The sequence below is a fragment of the Pseudonaja textilis genome, chromosome 7 (genome assembly GCF_049901715.1).
Source record: "Pseudonaja textilis isolate UNSWEBS1 chromosome 7, rPseTex1.2, whole genome shotgun sequence".
NCBI lineage: Eukaryota > Metazoa > Chordata > Lepidosauria > Squamata > Elapidae > Pseudonaja > Pseudonaja textilis.
The window spans coordinates 30,039,107-30,058,475 of record NC_141996.1 but is presented as its reverse complement, the minus strand read 5'-3'; the positions used below and the strand labels follow the sequence as shown (position 1 = coordinate 30,058,475).

The following is a 19,369-nucleotide window of genomic DNA, read 5'->3' as shown; positions in this document are numbered from 1 at the left end:
GTTGGCTGTATTGTCATTTCTTGATTGGTTGATGGAGTTGATGTTTGCAGTTTGGCTGGCTTGTGTTGTAACGACCTGGGTAATGGGCGGTGTGATGACCTTCTGAGTTCTATTGTCATCACACACCCCATTACCCAGGTCAGGGGTCGCCAACCTTGTGGACCACAGGGACCACCAAGCTCATAATTTTAGATCCATTAACCAGTTCTGTGGGTGTGGTCTAATTTGTGGATGTGGCTTGGTGGTCATGTGACTGGCTGAGCATGGCTTGTATGTAAATATTATAAATATATAAATATTGATTTTTATATAAAAAGAACAACTTTTACCCAAAATCAGACAAAGCAGGCAAATTGAGTTGCTCACAGAAACATTCAGTGATCTAACTAGCTGCCATCGGCTAGCTCAGTCTTTCAAATTTGCTTGCCGTGAGTCTGCACTGAATGTGCTTGCAAGCAAACCTTCAGTCCTAAGGGAGGTTCGGCTGTGCTGAACGGAAGATCTAAAGACTAGCTAGAAAACAAGGAATCCAACCATTTCCTGCTTCCTAGCTAATCTAAATCTTCCAGCAAAGCAGAACATATGATGGTCGGAAAAAAGAAAAATAGCAATTTAGCAGGCAAGTTTACTGGGTAAGGAGTGAGTGGGCGGGGAGGGTTCCAGCGGGCCATGTGGGTGGTGCAGCCTTGTGTTTCTGCACAGCCTGGATTAATTGCTTTGTGGGGATGCTCTGGGGGTGAGATTTCTCTTTGGCCCACCAAAATTTTCTTGCGGCCCACCAGTGGGCCATGGCCCACCGGTTGGCAACCGCTGACCCAGGTCATTACAACACAGGAGGCTGATAGACACATAGCCAATACTTCAGCCACACATGTTCTTACAAAAAAGCCAGTCAATCTGCAAACATCAACTCCATCAACCAATCAAGAAATGACAACACAGCCAACCTCCCCACCAGTATATATAGGGAGACAGCAGCTCCGATTACGCTTTGCTCGCACAAGCACGAAGCCGAAAGCACCAGCCTGACAATGGCAAGTGGGACCTCGTCGAAACGTCGCCAAGATACTCTCAATCTTACATGGGAAAAGACCAGAACACTCCAAGACCTGCATACCTGTACCCATAAAAATCTACTAATGTGTGTGTGTATTTATTTTCTGAGGTTCTCACGGGTATTTGTATGTGGATCTTTGGTTATTTGGGTTTTCTCCTGCGTAAGATTGGAAGTATCTAGGCAATAGTTCAATGAAGTCTCATTCATCATCTTCAGGCTTGTGTCTTCAGCTCTGTGCTTCTCAGAGTAATGTGAGCTTGCAGCTGCTTCTTCCTTTTAACTGCTAGTGGGGATGTGACTTGATTGGGTGGGGGCTTGGCTTTGTTCTGATTGGGTGGGGGTGTGTTTTCATTGGTTGGGGGTTTGGCTGTGTTCTGATTGGCTGGAAGTGTGTTCTGCTCAGGTGGGGGCTTGGTTGTGCTCAGGTTACTCTTAGTTGCTGGGGGATTTGAGCTGGTGAGCTGTGATCCTGCTGTATGGCTTTGGGTTACTCTGAGAAGCACAGAGCCAAAGACACAAGCCTGAAGATGATGAATGAGACTTCATCGAAACGTTGCCTAGATACTTCCAATCTTACGCAGGAGAAAACCCGAATAACCAAAGATACATACATACATACATACAAACATACATACATACATACATACATACATATATTATTCAGCTTTGTTCGGGTATTTTCCCACGTCATTGTAGTTGTGCTTTTAAAGTTGTAGCAACGTTTCGGCAGAATCTCATCTGCCATCATCAGGCTTCTGTATATATACAGAAGACTGATGATGGCAGATGAGGTTCTGCCGAAACGTTGCTACAACTTTAAAAGCACAACTACAATGACGTGGGAAAATACCCGAACAAAGCTGAATAACATACATGTAAGTACCCGCGAAAACTTAAGAAAACATATATATGTATGTATATATGTATATGTGTGTATGTGTGTGTGTGTGTGTGTGTATTACATATTACTGTACATGGTAATTACATGTCTTAATTCCTTAATATTTCAGCATTAACATAACATGTAATGCATTCTCTAATTAAATAATTCTCTTATTTGTAGAAGGATTTATCTTATGGATACTGATCCACCAGAGAAACTTAGAAAATAAATGTTAAATTTCATAGTTATAAAATATGTTGATTGTTTATACAAGTTGTCTTCAACTTGCAACTATTAGACAGCATTTTAAGTTAAAGTTAAGTTAAAGGTGAAAATAGGGACAGACAACCAGTCTTTGCTCTTACAACTCTTGCAACATCCCCATTTTGGTCATGTGATCAAAATTCAGGAGCTTGGCTACTGGCATGCATTTAGGACAGTTACAGCATCTCAGGGTCAAGTGATCACTATTTGCGACTTTCCCAGCTGGCTTCTGACAAGCAAAGTCAGTGGAGGAAGTTGGATTCACTTAACAACTGCATTATTCATTTTGCTGCAGTGATTTGCTTAATGAGAGCAAAATGGTTATAAAATCGGAGTTGACTCACTTAACAATCACCCTGCTTAGCAATGAAAATTCTGGTCCCAACTGTGGTTGTAAGTTGAGAATTACCTGTGTTGCTATAACCAGTTTGTAAAGCATAGAAATGTTAAACACCAATTCAGTTATTTCTGTTTAAAGGTTTTTTTTTAATGTAATTGAAGTTTTTGGTGTTCTGGAGGGATTATCTTAAATGGAAAAATATAATAAAGCTAATCCATTCTGTTCCTTACCCCCTCAGGCTACAACAACCATGGCAACTAGAGATACTTGCTGATTATGTAAACGAACCTTTAAACCCCTTTGACTTATTTTGGCCAGCTTGGCAGAAGGCCTACTGAACAGATAATTTGTAGCTGGGAAGTGGTATGCCAGAGGAAGGAAGTTTCAGAAAGCTACTGCTGCGTGCGCTTACATGTTCCTTGCCACTCTAAAACCTCTTTTGCCCAAATACTATAGCTATGGATTGTCAAATGTGGAGAATGGATTGCCAATGTGGGGAATAGTTGCAGACAATTTCTTTCCTTTTCCCTAATTGTGTATGTCAGTGCGATCTGGCTGCTCTCTTTTGGAAAAAAAATGCTAACTTTCAACTCATCCAGAAAAATAATACTTGTATAGATGGCTTATAGTATGACCCAAATTTTCTTTAATTTTGCTATTTTCAGACACACACACATGCAGTTTTACACACACACACACACACACACACACACACACACACACCACATTCATTTTAAATGAATCTTTAAAGAATGGGTAAATGCTTGGGGTTTTTTTTTATACCTTGCTATTGCCCTTTATGATGTAATTGATGATTCAAGGATTTCTAAATCTCATATTATAGAATGTTTAATTTACTGTGGGTTCAGGATAGAATTGCTTAATTTCATAGGATGTGGTTACCATTTGAAGCATTTAGAGAGAAACCCTGTATTTAAGTTAAAAGTAGAAGAATCTTAGAGGCAATTGGCATTGTCTGTTGCCAACCAATTACGATAATATTATGATAGTTTTTTACATGGTATTTGGTATAGAATTGGCACTTTGAGTAGAAATAAAAATCTTAAATGTTTTCTGTGATTATTTTTCTCTGTGCATTTAAATAAATTATTCATAAGAACTGATCTTGAATAAATCTTTCTGAATTATGCATGCACAGAGGCTAGTCTATATCAATTTGTAGCAGCACTGAAGGAGATATGGCTTAATATTAAATATAGGCAGTCCTTGAGTTACAATCACAATTCAGTCCAAAAGTTCTGTTGCTAAGCCACACAGTTAAGTGAATTTTGTCCATTTTATGACCAGTCCCTAGTTTGGATGACTATTTTATGTTATTTATGTGGCTGGAGTTAGGCTGTGGGAGCTTCAGATACTACTTATATTTGTACTATTTTATGCTATTCATTTGCTGTTTATTATGTTTTTTTAATTGTGTATCAGCTGCTTGGAATTTCAAAAGAAATAGGTGGCAATATAAATTAATTGGATACTTTTTTTAAAAAAAAAAGACTAAATCAAAGATTTAGGTCAACTGAAATGAAAGTTGTAATTGTTTTATATTGTTTGACTATTGTGTTGTTGTACTAATACTAATCAAGAATCAACTGTAGTTGATTTTCCTCTTGTTGCTTCAGAAGGGAGGTTCCTAGTAACATCTTAAGAGTTATTTATTGCCAAACTACAGTACCAAGAAAATATTGTTTATCTTACATCCCTAATACATTTACTACTTTTCTCTTAAGTTAACAGAATAGCAGAGTTGAAGGATCTTGGAGGTCTTCTAATCCAATGCCCTCCTCAAGCAGGGGTGTCAAACTGCGGGCCAGATGCATCATGTGTAGCCCATGCCCACCTCAGCTCCATGAAAAGAAAAAAGTCACAAAATATCATGTAATGACAACGTGATGTCATGATTTTGCCACCCAGGATCTATACCATTTCAGACAAATGGTTGTCCAAACTCTCCTTAAATATCTCCAGTGTTGGAATACCCACGTCTTCTGGAGGCATTGTTCTTAGATTATTTGCCTGCTTTTTTACAACTAACTACCTATTCTATTTTTTAAAAAAATGCTCACATCTTCTTGATATAAGAATACCTAGCATCTCCAGTTTAAAAAAATTAAATGCAATGTGATTGGATGGCTCTTTGCCTAAGACTTTAGAGAGCAGCCTCCCCAAGTGAATGATATCATCCCCTTGACTTCACATCAAGCAGAGGTGATAGCCATGATAGCAGGGAAAATGAGAGTTGATTTCCAACACATCTGGAGAACATTAGATTGGGAAAGTCTGGTGTATATAATGGGCTAGATGAATAAATAATCACATCTGAGATAGTTTCTTATATTCCTAGAAATATAGGGTATAAGAAATTATTGGCTTTAAACAAGTTGGGTACGATATCTAAATTTATGCTTAAGAAAAAATAAGCAGAAGTAACATTGATCTTTCAAAAGTATTTTGCTGATTTTGTTTTGATGGGGATTCACCCCTTCCAATTACTGAAAACATTTCATGTATAAAATCTTCAAAACAGCCTGTACTGAAGGATGTTTTTTGTAAACCACTAAGATACTTATATTGTTCTACTCCAGTCTTCCAAAACCTGTTGCCTTCTATACATTTCAGGCCAATTTTGGGTATGTAGTCTGGAAATTCTGGGATTTGTAGTCTTTACTTATTTATGGATACTGAGCTAGGAAAGATTGCTTAAACCAGATGTTCAAATTATACCTAAGCAACCACCTGGTTCCCAGGTTGCTCACTTAACTAGTACAATGTCTTGGAGTCTCATTTAAGTTCATTATCACCATTTAAAATACATGCAATTTTATATAATGCTCAGTCTGAAAGTATATGTAAACCCACAGCAAATCCAGTCAACTAAAAAAATTAACAGACTGACTAAAGATTAATATCTGGTTAAAAGATTAACATATGCATGGTTTACTTTAAATAATACACACACATGAATAACAAAATGATTTCTGCAGGCAATGGTTAGAAAAATATTTACTGCTTTATGTTAAATTTTGTCAGTGAAATAATTGAAAGATGAACATGTTAATAGTAAAAATATAAATACATGAAGTTGCATTTATACAGGTACATATCTAGGTATCTAACAGAGGATACTTAACTGAACAGATAATAATATAGTAAGCGCACAATTCATATGATTATTGAGACAAGCCAGCAAGTTAGTTTTGTATCCTATTATTGACACATGCAAAGAATTTGCCCCAATTTCTCATTAAGGTTGTTCCAAAAATAATTTTCCTGGGAAGGTGAGCATACGTTTGCAATAGTGATATGGATGTCAGCAGAATTAGGAAAAGTCAGTGGTAGACACTACTTACTGTAATTTGTGATTGTCGGGGAAGACTTGTTGCAGTTGGTGTAATAGTGATGCTGCTGGTAATTTTGTTGACAGATTTACTTGGTGTTCCATTTGGAGTTCTGTTGTCTTGCTCAGGAGTGCAAGAACTATTATTTTTTATAGAATTAGAAATAGTTTGTGCATAAGGATTTCCTAAATGAATGTGTATTTTATTATCTTCAGTAGTTATTACATTAGAATTAGAACTGTTGGATCTTTGAAACTGCACAGATGATTGCCTTTCGGGGGATACTTTGAAGACAGTATGCTTGTCAGTCATTTCCAAGGACACCGGTGAAAGTAACTGTTCAGGGGAACTTCTACCTGTCAAAGCCAAAGGAGATATTGTTCTTTCAGATATTACAGAACCACGTGATTCAGGTACTTGAGATCTAGCAAAAGTGGTCATAGTAAGAGGTGACATGGTTTGCTCTTGAGCTGGGTAGACATCAGGTAACTTAGATTTTATAGGAATTAAAGACTCATTTTGAATTATAGTTATCCTTTGCTTTGATGTGCCAGAATTGGGTATCACAGCTGTACTAGTAAAAGAGTGGGAATTCACTGAAATTGGGCTTGTTATTTCAAGCATGGCTGTATTTTGCTCATGATCAGGAGTGACCTTTATATGAAGAGGCTGGCCTGGTGTTTGGCTTAAAACTAAGTTTCCAGGCTGAATACAATTCCCATTCTGCTTGGCATAAATTCTTCCATTTTGAATGTGGCTTTCTTTGGATTTCATCCAAGGGATCCAAAGTTTGCTGTTATTTGCTACACTTGTAATGGAAGAATCACTGAAAGATATCATTGATTCATCATCATTATCATCTTCATTATCACTCTCTTCATATAAATGTCCATTTATGACAGCTCGTTCCAAAGGAACTAGACTCTTGTAATCAGGTAGTTCATTGTGAACTGGCTCTGTTTGTACTTCCTTGGAGGCAACTTGCAAGTCAGAGATTCTCCTTCCATTGAGACTTGGTCGCAGGCTCTTACTGAAACGCCTATATCTCTCCAATTCTTTCTTAAGAGTTTCCATTTCTCTGTCTAATTCTTTGTTTTTATTTTCTTGTTGAGTAAGTTTCTTTTGCAAAATTCTCTGGTCTTCTCTTAAATGACATATTAGATCTTCTGTTGCCATATATTCATGAATTTTCTCTTTCAATGCATCTACTTCCCTTGAAAGATGACCTGACTTGGCCGTTTCTTCCTTGAGTTTTCTGAATAGTCTCTGCTCATGGTTGCATTCTGTCTTTTCTGCTAACTTATAGCGTGCCAATTCTCTCTTCACTATCTCAAGTTCCTTTGATAAAAATCTGGCTTTGTCTTGTTCATTAACATATTTGCGTTCTAAAGATTCAAATTCATCTTCAGTTTTCATGAGATCATCTTCTATGGCTTTCATTTCTTTCAGTTTATGTTTCAGCTTTTCAATTTCTTGAACTAGTTCTTTAATCTTGTTGTTTTCTTGCTGGAAAGCTGGGTTAGGTTTTGTCTCTTTAAGTTTATTTTTAAGAAATTCTTTTTCTATAGTTTCCAAGGACTGAAGCTTTTTTCTTAGCAAATTCATTTTAGAGGAGAGATCGTTTCCCTTCTCTTCCTCTATTTTCAGTTTGTTTTTCAATTCATCTCTCTCCCTTGTAAGGTTGGTCATTTTTTCTTCAGCATCATTTTTAAATTTTAGTGCTTTCTTACTCTCTTCAATCAATTTTTCTGTGACTGACATAACTTTTTTTTGTTCCAATTGCAGCTGTAAATTTGCAGTCTGTACCTTTTCTTCCATTTGTTTTATTTTTTCATTCATTGTTTTCCTTTCGTCTACAAGCATTACAGTTAATGATTTCAGTTTAGATAGATCTTCCTTAAGCATGAACTCTGTTTTTTCTAATTTATTCTCAGTGGTTTCAAGGTCTGCTATGCGAGCTTTTAGGCCATCAAGATCCAGTGACAGTTGCTTTGTTAATGTTTTTTCTTTTTCTAGATTACATTTTAAAGAGGAACATTCCTGATTGCTCTTGGTGAAAGCATCCTCCAGTTTCTCAAGATCCATAATTCTCTTATTGAGTTTATCAACTTCTACTTTAAAATTTTTACTTTGTGTGGTTTCTTTTTCTAGTCTTTTATGAAGCTCTCTACATTGCTCTTCCAATTTTATTAGTTCCTCATCTTTTCCTTCCATCTCTAGGATTCTCTTCCGGAGTACCTCCACTTCAGACATAAGGGTAGAGTTTCCACATTCCCCTCTGTGGATTTTCTCTCTTAGTTCTTGCAGTTCTTCTTCTGCCTTTCTTAAAGACTTGTTAGTTTCTTCAAGCTCATCAACCTGTCGACTAAGAACTGTTAATTTTAAGCGGAGCTGACGATTTTGGCTCTCTTCATTGGTTAATTTGGCCATTGTAGCTTCCTGTTCTTGGGAAGTCGTTCTGATTTGTGTTTGAAGTTCTCCTTCCAACCTGAGAGCTTTCTGCTCCTGTTCTTGGGCTTTTGATTCTGCAATGGATATTTTTTCATGTGCTTGTTCTGCAGAGGTGGTTAAATCTTGAATTTGTTCAGTTTGTTGACTCAGCTCTTTTGTTAAACGTTGTTGCTCATCTACTAGCATTAAAGTGAATGATTTCAGTTTTGTTAGCTCTTCCTTTAGTTTGCTTATTTTCTTGCAGTTCTCTTTTTCTCTTTTTGCTTGATAAATTGCATCTTGTTCAAGAAGCTTTTTTAATCTGAAAAAAAGAAAGAAACTTACTTTCAGTTGTAAAAGTACTTAAGATATTAAAAAAGAATTGTGTGTTAGACGAGGAAATAAAAATATCCAGCAGGATGGCAAACCATTTTATATCTACCAGAAAAGCTAAATAGATGTTTTCAAGTCTTGAGAAATTGACCTCAATTTAAAGGAGACTTTACCTTACATCTTATATAAATACTTGCCATATTTATATTTTGACATTTTTCTTTTGGAAATTTCAGAAACATACATATTAGTATTAGATAGCTTTTTCTAAACACAAAAACAAAATATTTACTGAATTCATCTTCTACTAAAAGATCTATATTTTGGAATCTGTTCCTTTATCTTCGTAATAATTAATTTTCTTGCTGTTTTACTTTGAAACTACTATTACACTGTTTTAAAGTGAAGGCATTAAATAGGTTCTCGGGGTAGTATTAGATGGCATGGATCACCTTAATTTATACAATTTATCATTCATCTTGGGATGAAGAATGTATTAATATCATTCGACTATCTTTTGTTAGAGATAACTGGGACCTTCTTGAAACTTAATAAAATGGGATATTGAATCGTATTGTTTTGCAATATTTGTCTCAATGAATGTGAAAGTACGATTAAAATGCTGCGGAATTCATGAAAATTGAACTACTTGCTTTCTCCAGTCTTATCTAACTTATATATTTTTGCATTAGTATTGCAGTGACATTATAGTCTATTTCCTTGTTCTGTTTTCAACCATGAAAGAAAAGGGTTGTTTTCCTTTTACTTTCTCTTGATTCCTAGTTGTATGATTTAAACACACGCACACACACACACACATACACACATATGCACATACACAGGTTTGTGTGTGCACGCACAGAATTTTTTAATGAATCACTTGGAACTTGTTTTAAATTCTTAAATATAGAGAGAAATGTCTCTACGGCCAAGAAATCAGTGAGTCATATGTAAGCAACAAACAGGTGGTTTTGGCAATAAAAGGCACTCTTGCTTGTGAACACAATATTTTTTTCCATTAAACTGGTGCAAATTCTTAATGTCCATGTGCTTTACATAAAAACAATTGATAAGTAATCCAAATAAATGTACTCAAGTGGAAATCTTAATGTATTATATATTGCTTGTTTTTTAAAAAATCAATTCAACATCTGGGGTTTTAATTTTGGTAATAAAATCGGGACTATTCCTGGAAGAATTTTGTCATCCTACTTATTCCAAAAAAAAAATTCATTTAGGAATAAAACAGGGAGGGTCTTAACATGTTGGAAACATTTTTGTTCTTAGTTAAGCAAAAAAATAATGGAGTTAAAACCTGGTGGGGATAAATATCTACTCTTGTATCCCTGACGTACATCTGTTTTAAAGAGAGAGGAACTTATGTAAAAACACTTTGTAAAGGAAACATAGATTATTCAGTTAAATTCAGTAACTAGTAGTATGGAAAAAAAAGAAATATTCTTTCTCAATGAAATATAATTTATAAACTTAATACTGTACATTATTATTGACATCTATATATTACTAAAATCCTAATGTATGTAACCTTTAGTTGGATGAAACAATGCATCATAGAGCAACAATTTTTTAAAGAAGTTTAAAAATTAGCTGAAATACAGATTGCATCCAAAATCCAGGATACATAACTCAAGTGTGTTTAAAGTTTGGCAAATTATATAAAAAATTGATGAAATTAAAATTATGTTTTATGACATAATACAAATGTGTATTCCTACGATCAGGTCCTGATGCTTGACAGTGCTGTCCAGTTCAGCATGAGCTGCTTTCAGGGCAGATCCATCTCTAAATGTCTCCTTGAATGTTTTAGAAATTTTCAACCACCTAAGAAACTCTGCCATTGTTGAAGGAATCTAGTAAAGAAATATTTTTGAAATGATGACCCATAGGGTCACGGTTTTTCTGCTAACTTGTTAAATTTGCTTTCTATATTTGAATTCCAGAATAATTAAAATCTATAATATTAAAAAAGAATAAACGAGCAGTAAACAAAATTAAAAACAGTTGTATTTTATCCTTGTCATTAAAGACTTGATTGCTTTTTATTTTTCCTTGTGTCCAACTTAAGATTGGTGAGGAGAATTTGTTAAATATTTCTTCTTTTTTCTAATGCAGTTAAAATGACAGCATGAGAAGTTGTGGTACTGACAGTGTGAAAGTTATTGTTAAAGTACAAAAGACATTTAGAAAATTATTGTATGTTAATATGTTTTCTGAATTTATTTGAATAAACTGCACATATTTATTTTTTTATATATGAATACATGACAATATAAATACTGTTTAAAAAAAGGTAAAGGTTTCCCTTGTCCAGTCATGTCTTACACTAAGGATCAGTACTCACCTCCGTTTCTTAGCTGAGGGAGAATTTCTGAAGACATTTCCATGGTCATGTGGCCAGCATGACTATATGCCGAGGCGCATAGAGCACTGTTACCTTTCCAACGAAATGGAACCTATTTATCTGTTCATATTTGCATGCTTTTGAACCGCTAGCTGGAGCAAGTAACAGCTTATCCTGTAGTGCAGCACTTGATTCAGTTTTCCAGCTGATTTCCAGCTGTAAATTCTCTGCAATTTAAGATATGTGTATCCTGCCTTTATATTTACTATAAATTTAATTATCCTATTCATATGTAAACTAAATTTACAATGACTGAATGAAAGGTTCAAAATACTTTTAAACATAGTTGACAGCTTAAAGCAGAACCAAGTGGATTATAAGACTAAAAAATTATTGGATTTTGCAACAGAAATTAAATTATTCATAGGTACTTCTGATTATACACATTGTAGTGCAGTAGTAATGATAAATCCTCTATCTCTGATTAATGGTTTTCTTGATGGTATATAGAATATTCAGTTGTTGATGAAACTAAACTGAATGGTTTGTTTATTTGGCAGGGACTAAAATTAAACTTATAGAATACCTGACAACCGGAATAAGCAAGCATGAGATAGGAAACTAAAGGAAGTAGACAATTGAATAAGGAACCCATGAAGAAAGACAAAACACACAAGAAAAACCAAAAGATTTATAAAATGAGATTCAAAGAAAATTAACAATGCTCAAAATCAGCAAAGCAGATTTTCTCACTAAGAGAAAAAGAATGAAATGATGGTGGTGTTACTCAAGAGACAAAGGTTATAATTTGTAAATGATATATAGTGTATGCTTATACACACACACACACACACACACACACACACACACACATTGTGTGTGTGTGATCCCTATGGGCCAGGCCCATCCCACCTATGCCTTGACTAAGGACTGGCAGCATGCCTTCCCCAGCATGCAGATTCTGTTGGTTTGGGGTCCTAATGGAGGAATACCAGACTGGAGGTGGTTGATTGACTAATAGCAGCTCTCCTCCCTCCCATACATTCTGCTCCTTTCCTCCCCATATTTTAATTTTAGTTACAATCAGATAGATAGATAGATAGATAGATAGATAGATAGATAGATAGATAGATAGATAGATAGATAGATAGATAGATAGTTTTCACGGGTATTTACATGTATGGTATTCAGCTTTGTTTGGGTATTTTCCCACATCATTATAGTTGTGCTTTTAAAGTTGTAGCAACGTTTCAGCAGAATCTCATCTGCCATCATCAGGCTTCTGTATAGTGTTCGTCTGTGAGTCAGACTTCACAGCCATTTCTGTTTTAAATTTAGTGCTAGCCTACTGCTGTGCCAGAATGGTTTTTTCTTCATCCTAATTGGTTGGGAGTCTTGGTCTGTGTTTATTGGTCTTGGAGTTTGCTGTGTTATTCTTGATTAGTGTTTCTAATATCTTCTGTCTGCTTTGTAGCTTTTTTTGTCTTGATTGGCTGGCAACATTGTGTTTCCTGTATTGGAGGCTTTTAGTGCGGCTTGGCTCCGAGTAAATGGACGGCTATCATTTATTAGGAAGCTAGGTTTCATCTGGGTGCCTGGTTGGGGTGTATTTGAGCTGGAAATATCAGGGGGGGATCTGTTTGCCTGGCTTGTGGTGTGGAGATTTTTTTGTTTGTGAGTGCAGGCTTCCAGATCATTGACAGTCTGGTGGAATCATCTCTTCTATTCATGCTTTCAGGTCTTTTTTCAATCTCTATGGCTTCTCTGATAATTCTGTAGCTGGGGTTTTCTATAGTGGCTAGGGTTTTGGTGCCATTGAAGTCGATGCTATGACCTGTGGCTTTCATGTGTTGGACTAGTGAGGAAGTGCATTTACTGCATTTTTGTGTTCATCTAGGTGGGTACTTATTCTTCTATTGGTCTGTCCAATGTATGTGGCAGGGCAAAGTGCACAGAGGACTTCATATATGCCTTGGTTTTCCAGGTCCATTTTATCTTTGGGGTTTCTTAGGATGGCTGCTATTTTTCTGTCTGTTTTGAAGGCAGCTTTGATGTGATGCCTGTGTAGTATCTTAATGATTTTTGTCTGTACTATCTCTTATATAGGGAAGGACAGCTGTTCCATAGGTCTGTTCATCTTCTAGGTCTCCATTATGTCTCAGTGTGTTTTTGTGGATCAAGCCAGTGATTTTGCTTTTGTGGAAGCTATTGGCTGTCAGTACTTTAGTCAGTATGCATAGTTAAGTCTTTATGTGTGTCTTGTCTGCCAGGTGTTTGGTTCTGGCAATTAGTGTTTTGGCCACGGAGTTTATTTGTGCTGGGTGGTGGTGGGATTGGGCATTGAGGTAGCAGTGGGTGGGTGTTTTCTTCTGGTATATGGTGTGTCCTAGTGTGCCATCTGTTTTTTTGTAGATTAGTACATCTAGGAATGGTAGTTGTTTGTTTGTTTCTGTTTCCATGGTGAATTTGATTTTGGGGTGTGTTCTTTTTAGGTGTGTTAGGAAATTGTTTAGGTTTTCTTTTCCATGGGGCCAAATAACAAATGTGTCATCAATGTATCTTAACAATAGTTTGGGTTTGTGAGTGGCATTGGCTAGGGCTCTGGATTCAAATTCTTCCATGAACAGGTTTGCAATGACAAGTGACAGTGGTGATCCCATAGGGGCTCCTTCAATTTGCTTGTATCTTTGTCCTTTGTATATGAAATATGTGTTGGTTAAGCAGTGTTCTGTTAGTTCCAGGAGGTATTTGGGTAATTGGATTTGCACTGGCACAAAGCAGAAAGCACCAGCCTGAGGATGGTGAGTGGGACCTCGTTGAAACGCCACCAAGATACTCTTAATCATACACGGGAAAAGGCCTGAATACACCTAGACCTACGTATGTATGTATGTATGTATGTATGCTATTCAGCTTTGTTCGCGTATTTTCCCATGTCATTATATAATGACTGGCACAAGCAGAAAGCACCAGCCTGAGGATGGTGAGTGGGACCTCACCGAAACATCGCCAAGATACTCTTAATCGTACACAGAAAAAGACCCGAACACACCTAGACCTACATGTATATATATGTTTTCTTAAGTTTTCACGGGTACTACATATATGGTATTCAGCTTTGTTCGGGTATTTTCCCACGTCATAGTTGTGCTTTTAAAGTTGTATCAACGTTTCAGCAGAATCTCATCTGCCATCATCAGGCTGCTGTATTGTGTTTGTCTGACGAACAGACGAACATAATACAGAAGCCTGATGATGGCAGATGAGATGAAGCTTGCACGCACAAACAAAAAAATCTCCACACCACAAGCCAGGCAAACACCTGGGCACAAACAGACCCCCCTGATACCTCCAGCTCAAACACACCCCAACCAGGCACCCAGATGAAACCTAGCTTCCTAGCAAATGATGGCCGTCCATTTACTCGGAGCCAAGCTGCACTAAAAGCCTCCAATACAGGAACACAATGTTGCCAGCCAATCAAGACACACACAAAAAGCCACAAAACAGACAGAAGATATTAGAAACACCAATCAAGCAGGACACAGCAAACTCCAAGACCAATAAACACAGACCAAGACTCCCAACCAATCAGGATGAAGAAAAAACCATTCAGGCACAGCAGTAGGCTAGCCCCAAATTTAAAACTGAAATGGCTGTGAAAGTCTGACGAACAGACGAACACAATACAGATGGGCTGCAAACAATTTTGTCATTTTTTCATATTAGAGCACAGACTCTAATAAATTATACTGATTTGTTGTGAAGCAGACAACTTAAGTTCATTTCTGAAATTGCATGTAACAGTTTAATCAAAAAAAGTTACTGGGTAGAAAAAATTAAGTCCTGTGTTTTGCACAAAGCTTTTTGATGATACGTCTATTTTCATGCACAGCACATACATCTCCCTTTATATACACTTGTAGACAACCATTTTCAACCTCTTTAGTCCAAATAAGAATATATCCTAGTGAAAAGTAGAATTGTTGGGAGTTTTGCTGCTAAAACTGTAGTATTTTTGCTGCCATTAAATTTGAAGTCAAATAACTTCTCTTTTTTTTCCTTAGTAAAAAGGAAGTGAAACAGTGAAAAGGAAGCATGATGATTTTCAGCCTTTAATTGGGAAGAAATCTTTTTTTTCCAGTTAGTGGCAACTTCTGGATGTCACATCCTTGCCCTCTAATTCTCTCTATCTGATTAACCCAAGAAAAAGATTGTGACAAATTGTGTACTCAACATACAACAGTGTTCAAATTGGTTGACTCTCATTTAGGTTATATTGCATAAGTATCTCAATATATCTGTAAGTTATACTTCTAGTCCTTGTAGAAGATAAAAGGAAACACAAATCATAACTTGAAAAACCAAAGCTTAAATCAAACAGATTCAATAAAACCTTATTCTTTACTTATTCAGCTTAGAAGTTCTTATAACATGCATGTTCAAGTAATACCATTACTTAGGAGAGTAATCAGGAAAAGTGATTTTGATTTAATATTTAACATAGTGTTCTATCATTAACAAAAGTGTTCGAAGGTATTAGAAAAGGAGTAGCTTTAGAATGATTTAATGCCAGGAAATAATATGTAAGTAAAAAGCTGTATTTGAATCTCCATTCAAATGATACTTTTACACCACATTTCATTTATGTAGTTCAAATATTTGGAATATTTCAGATATTAAAAATATTTCATGTTTTTTCAGAAAAAAATTATTCCAGCAAAGTAAGAATATAAAATAGCCATCAATAAGACAAATCTAATTGCAGATATGGTTTAAAAAAAAATCAAAACAAGCATATAAGACATCATACCATACAGGTAGTCCTTGACTTAAAATAATTCATTTAGTGACTATTCATAGTTGCAATGGCACTGAAAAAAGTAAAGTATGATCTTTTTTCACACTTGTGACTGTTGCAGCACCCCCATGGTCACCTGATCAAATTTCAAATGCTTGGTAACTGACTCATATTTATGGTTGTTGCAATGTTCTGGTCATGTGATCATCTTTTGTGATCTTCTGCCAAGCAAAGTCAATAGGAAAACCAGATTCCCTTAACAACTATGTTACTAACTTTAATAACTGCAGCAATTCACTTAATAATTGTGGCAAGAAAGGTCATAAAATAGGACAAAGTTCAACTTAACAAATGTCTCAGTTAGCAACATAGATTTTGAGTTCAATTATGGTTGCAAATTGAGGAATACCTGTATAATGGCCACTTCATGTACAACTATCTAGTGAAACAAATGGGCTTTAAAAGACATACATTCTACATCACTCAAAAAGTCACCTAAAGTCTTTCTTCTCTTCAGAGAATATCTTACTCACATTATAATTTAATATTTTTCACCAAAAGTAGAACAATAACTTATCTTTGTATACTGCCCAGATCTAAGGAAACTGGCCTGCTGATATAGTGAAAGAGTTCTTTTAAATACTCAAGTTCCAGACATTCTAAACGAATAGTTTTAGTTTTTTAGCTTATTGTCCTTGCACCTTGTATTACGAAATCAAACACCATCTTCAGTGAACATCATGACCATGATCATGAAAGTAAACACAAACACACATCCATCACCCTCCACACATTAAACCGAAAACCCCCGACATTGCACCAATACTGCACTATACAACAGAATTCAAAAGAGCTACTGCCCTGGGAGAGAAGCTGTTTTTCAGCCTATTTGTCCTTTTTTTTATTATTATTCTGTAGCGTCTGCTAGATGGTAATAGTTAAAAAAAAGGATTCCCAGGATGAGATCGATCTTTGAGAATGTTTTGAACATTCTTAAGGCAGTGGGAGCTATAAAGCTCTTCCAAAGAGGGGAGAGGGCAACCAATGATCTTCTGGACAATGACGTTAACCCTCTGGAGTACTTTCCTATCTGCCACTGTGCAATTGGCAAACCATACAGAGGTGCAGTAAGTTAAAATACTCTCTATGGTGCAGCAGTAGAAGGTCACCAGCAGTTTTTCATTCAGTTGTTTTCTGAGAAGTCTCAGGTAATATAATCTCTGCTGGGCCCTTTTTACCAGTGCAGCAATGTGAGCACCCCAGGTCAGGTCCTCTTTTATGGTAACACCCAGAAACTGAAAACTGGCCACTTGCTCCACTCGGTCTCCATTGATAAGCAAGGGCTGGATGTCTGATCTGTTCCTTCTATAATCCACTATAAGCTCCTTGGTCTTATTGGTGTTGAGGACCAAGTTATTGTCTCCACACCACAAAAGCAACTGGTCCACCTCATCTCGATAGGCAGACTCATCCCCCCCCACAGAGATGAGTCCCACCACTAATGTATCATCTGCAAATTTAGCAATAGTATTACTTTTATACCTTTTTTTGTACAATATTTGTACCTTTATTTTATTTGGAAAGGTAGAAAATGGTAGAGATAATCAAAAACCAAAAATCCTCTTTTGGATTAATAACTATTCCTATTTGCCACATTGTCTAATGAAACAAGAGTTTCTGCCTGAATTTCTTTAGTACTGCGAAAACCATTATATCTGTTTACAGATATAAATGTATGCAATAAAAGATCTAATGTATGCAATAAAAGATCTTCATTTAAAGCATTCCTACAATACATGCTTCCCTTGTTTATAAATAGTTGTCCCGACGTTCTTGTTATATTACAGATTTATATAAAAATATTATATAATGATAAACTAGAACTTTCATCTTACTGGTGATATTTACTGAATTGAGGAAAACTGATTACTTATTTATTTAATTTTGATTATGCTCCAAAAGTCATGACAAATGGGACAAACATAGCTGTAGGATTCTGTCTGTTAACTCTCCTGTACACTTCTTTCTTTTTTTAATCAAGCAGGATTTTTTACAACAAAGTTCTGAAGATAGCTGAGCTAAACACAGTTCTTCCTGGGAGACCCTGAGAGGTCCGTCATCTCAGCTTTGCACTCTTCAGCAGATCCAAGTAGTTCATGTACACCCTGTCAAGCCCGAAATTGACATATATGTAGCCATTTTAGTTAGGCTTAGTATATATTCTTTTTCTTACTTTCTCTTTGGTGGTCATGGGGAAAAGGTTTTGGGCGTGCCACATTCCTAAGAGTGGGTGAAGTGGAGATAGAGTTGTTTAGGCTAGGTGATTCTTCTTTCCAAGGGAAAATGGGCTGACCGTGTTCAGCCCCCTTGAAGTAGAGATTTATGACATCAAGCAATGTTGAATTACTTCTATTGGAGAATGTGACTTTTGGGGGTTGTTTCTAACTTCTGATATTGTGGGGTAATTCCGGGTTGTGACTTTGGCAATTTGATGCTTTTCTAAATAAAAAATTGTTTTGGAAGATGGACTTTGCTCTTTTCTTTTTAAATGGATTTCATTACTTGAAAACCTGACATTATTCCGGATCACTTTTTCATTATCCTGTTCTGCTGTCTTGGTATTGCAGACTTGCACTAGACTGAGATAGGCATAATAGGTAAAGAATTACAATATAGTTAGAATGAGTAGTCTACCATTACAAGTACTAGTACCGAAACAGTGCTGCTATAGGTATCCCAACTCTTTACTGGGACAATGGTAGAATGTTTACAGACAAGACTAAAGATTTGGGGAGAGTTCCCACACACCAGCTCAAAATAGCTTGTAAATTTTGGTCCAATCCCATCCATACAGACGTCAGAAACAAACTTGATTTTATTTATTACTGTAAATCATGGTTTGGACATAATTTGAGTCCTAATTGTTATTACAATATGTTAAAGATCATTTAAAAAAAAATCTAATGAGTGAATGCTAACTGTTGAACAGAGGGCTGTCTTATTTCCTCTTCCGCTTGCTTGGGAATTGTATATGTATGAGATTCTTCTTGACTCCTTTTTTTTCCTCTCATGAGAAGATTGATTCTAGGCCAGAAGCAACAAGTAATTTTATTTAGAACAGTCAAAACTAGAACTCACTTAACTTTTACATCAGCAAGGAAATTACCGTTATGTAAATGGAAGGGTAACAGGAGGAAATGGAAAGATTAGATGCTACAGATGTGGGGTGGTGGTTAAGAGCACGGGACTATGAGGAAAGATCTCCTGAATTCTAATTCATCTAACTTTGTCTTCTTTATGCTAAAATTAAACTTACCACTCAATCTTTTCCATGTAATCAGAGAACAGACCTAACTTCATGTTGGATATATTATCCTTATTCTGATTTAATTATTTATGTTATATAACTGGTTTGCTGTAAGCTCCTGAATAGTTTAGTATTAAACATTTCTTTAGTTTTATACTAGCCAAGAAAATTCTGTTAAGGTCTTATCAGTAGACCTGACAGTGAAGTGCTTAAAATATTTTATACAGAATCAGTCGTCT

General features: G+C 36.0%; 2 protein-coding genes across 9 annotated transcripts in view; one reads left to right on the top strand and one right to left on the bottom strand.

The window, feature by feature from the left end:
* Window positions 1–19,369, top strand: part of CMSS1 (cms1 ribosomal small subunit homolog) — a 167,855-nt gene that overhangs the window by 11,210 nt on the left and 137,276 nt on the right. The window lies entirely within an intron of this gene.
* FILIP1L (filamin A interacting protein 1 like) overlaps window positions 1–19,369 on the bottom strand; it is a 76,512-nt gene that overhangs the window by 7,142 nt on the left and 50,001 nt on the right. For 2 of the 3 annotated variants that reach the window (XM_087937360.1, XM_026700845.2), the window contains one exon: window positions 5,910–8,649. In XM_087937360.1, the coding sequence (XP_087793486.1) occupies window positions 5,910–8,649 (2,740 nt within the window). Of the gene's footprint in view, window positions 1–5,769; window positions 8,650–19,369 lie in introns of those variants that run through there. The other variant, XM_087937361.1, reaches the window with a different exon arrangement.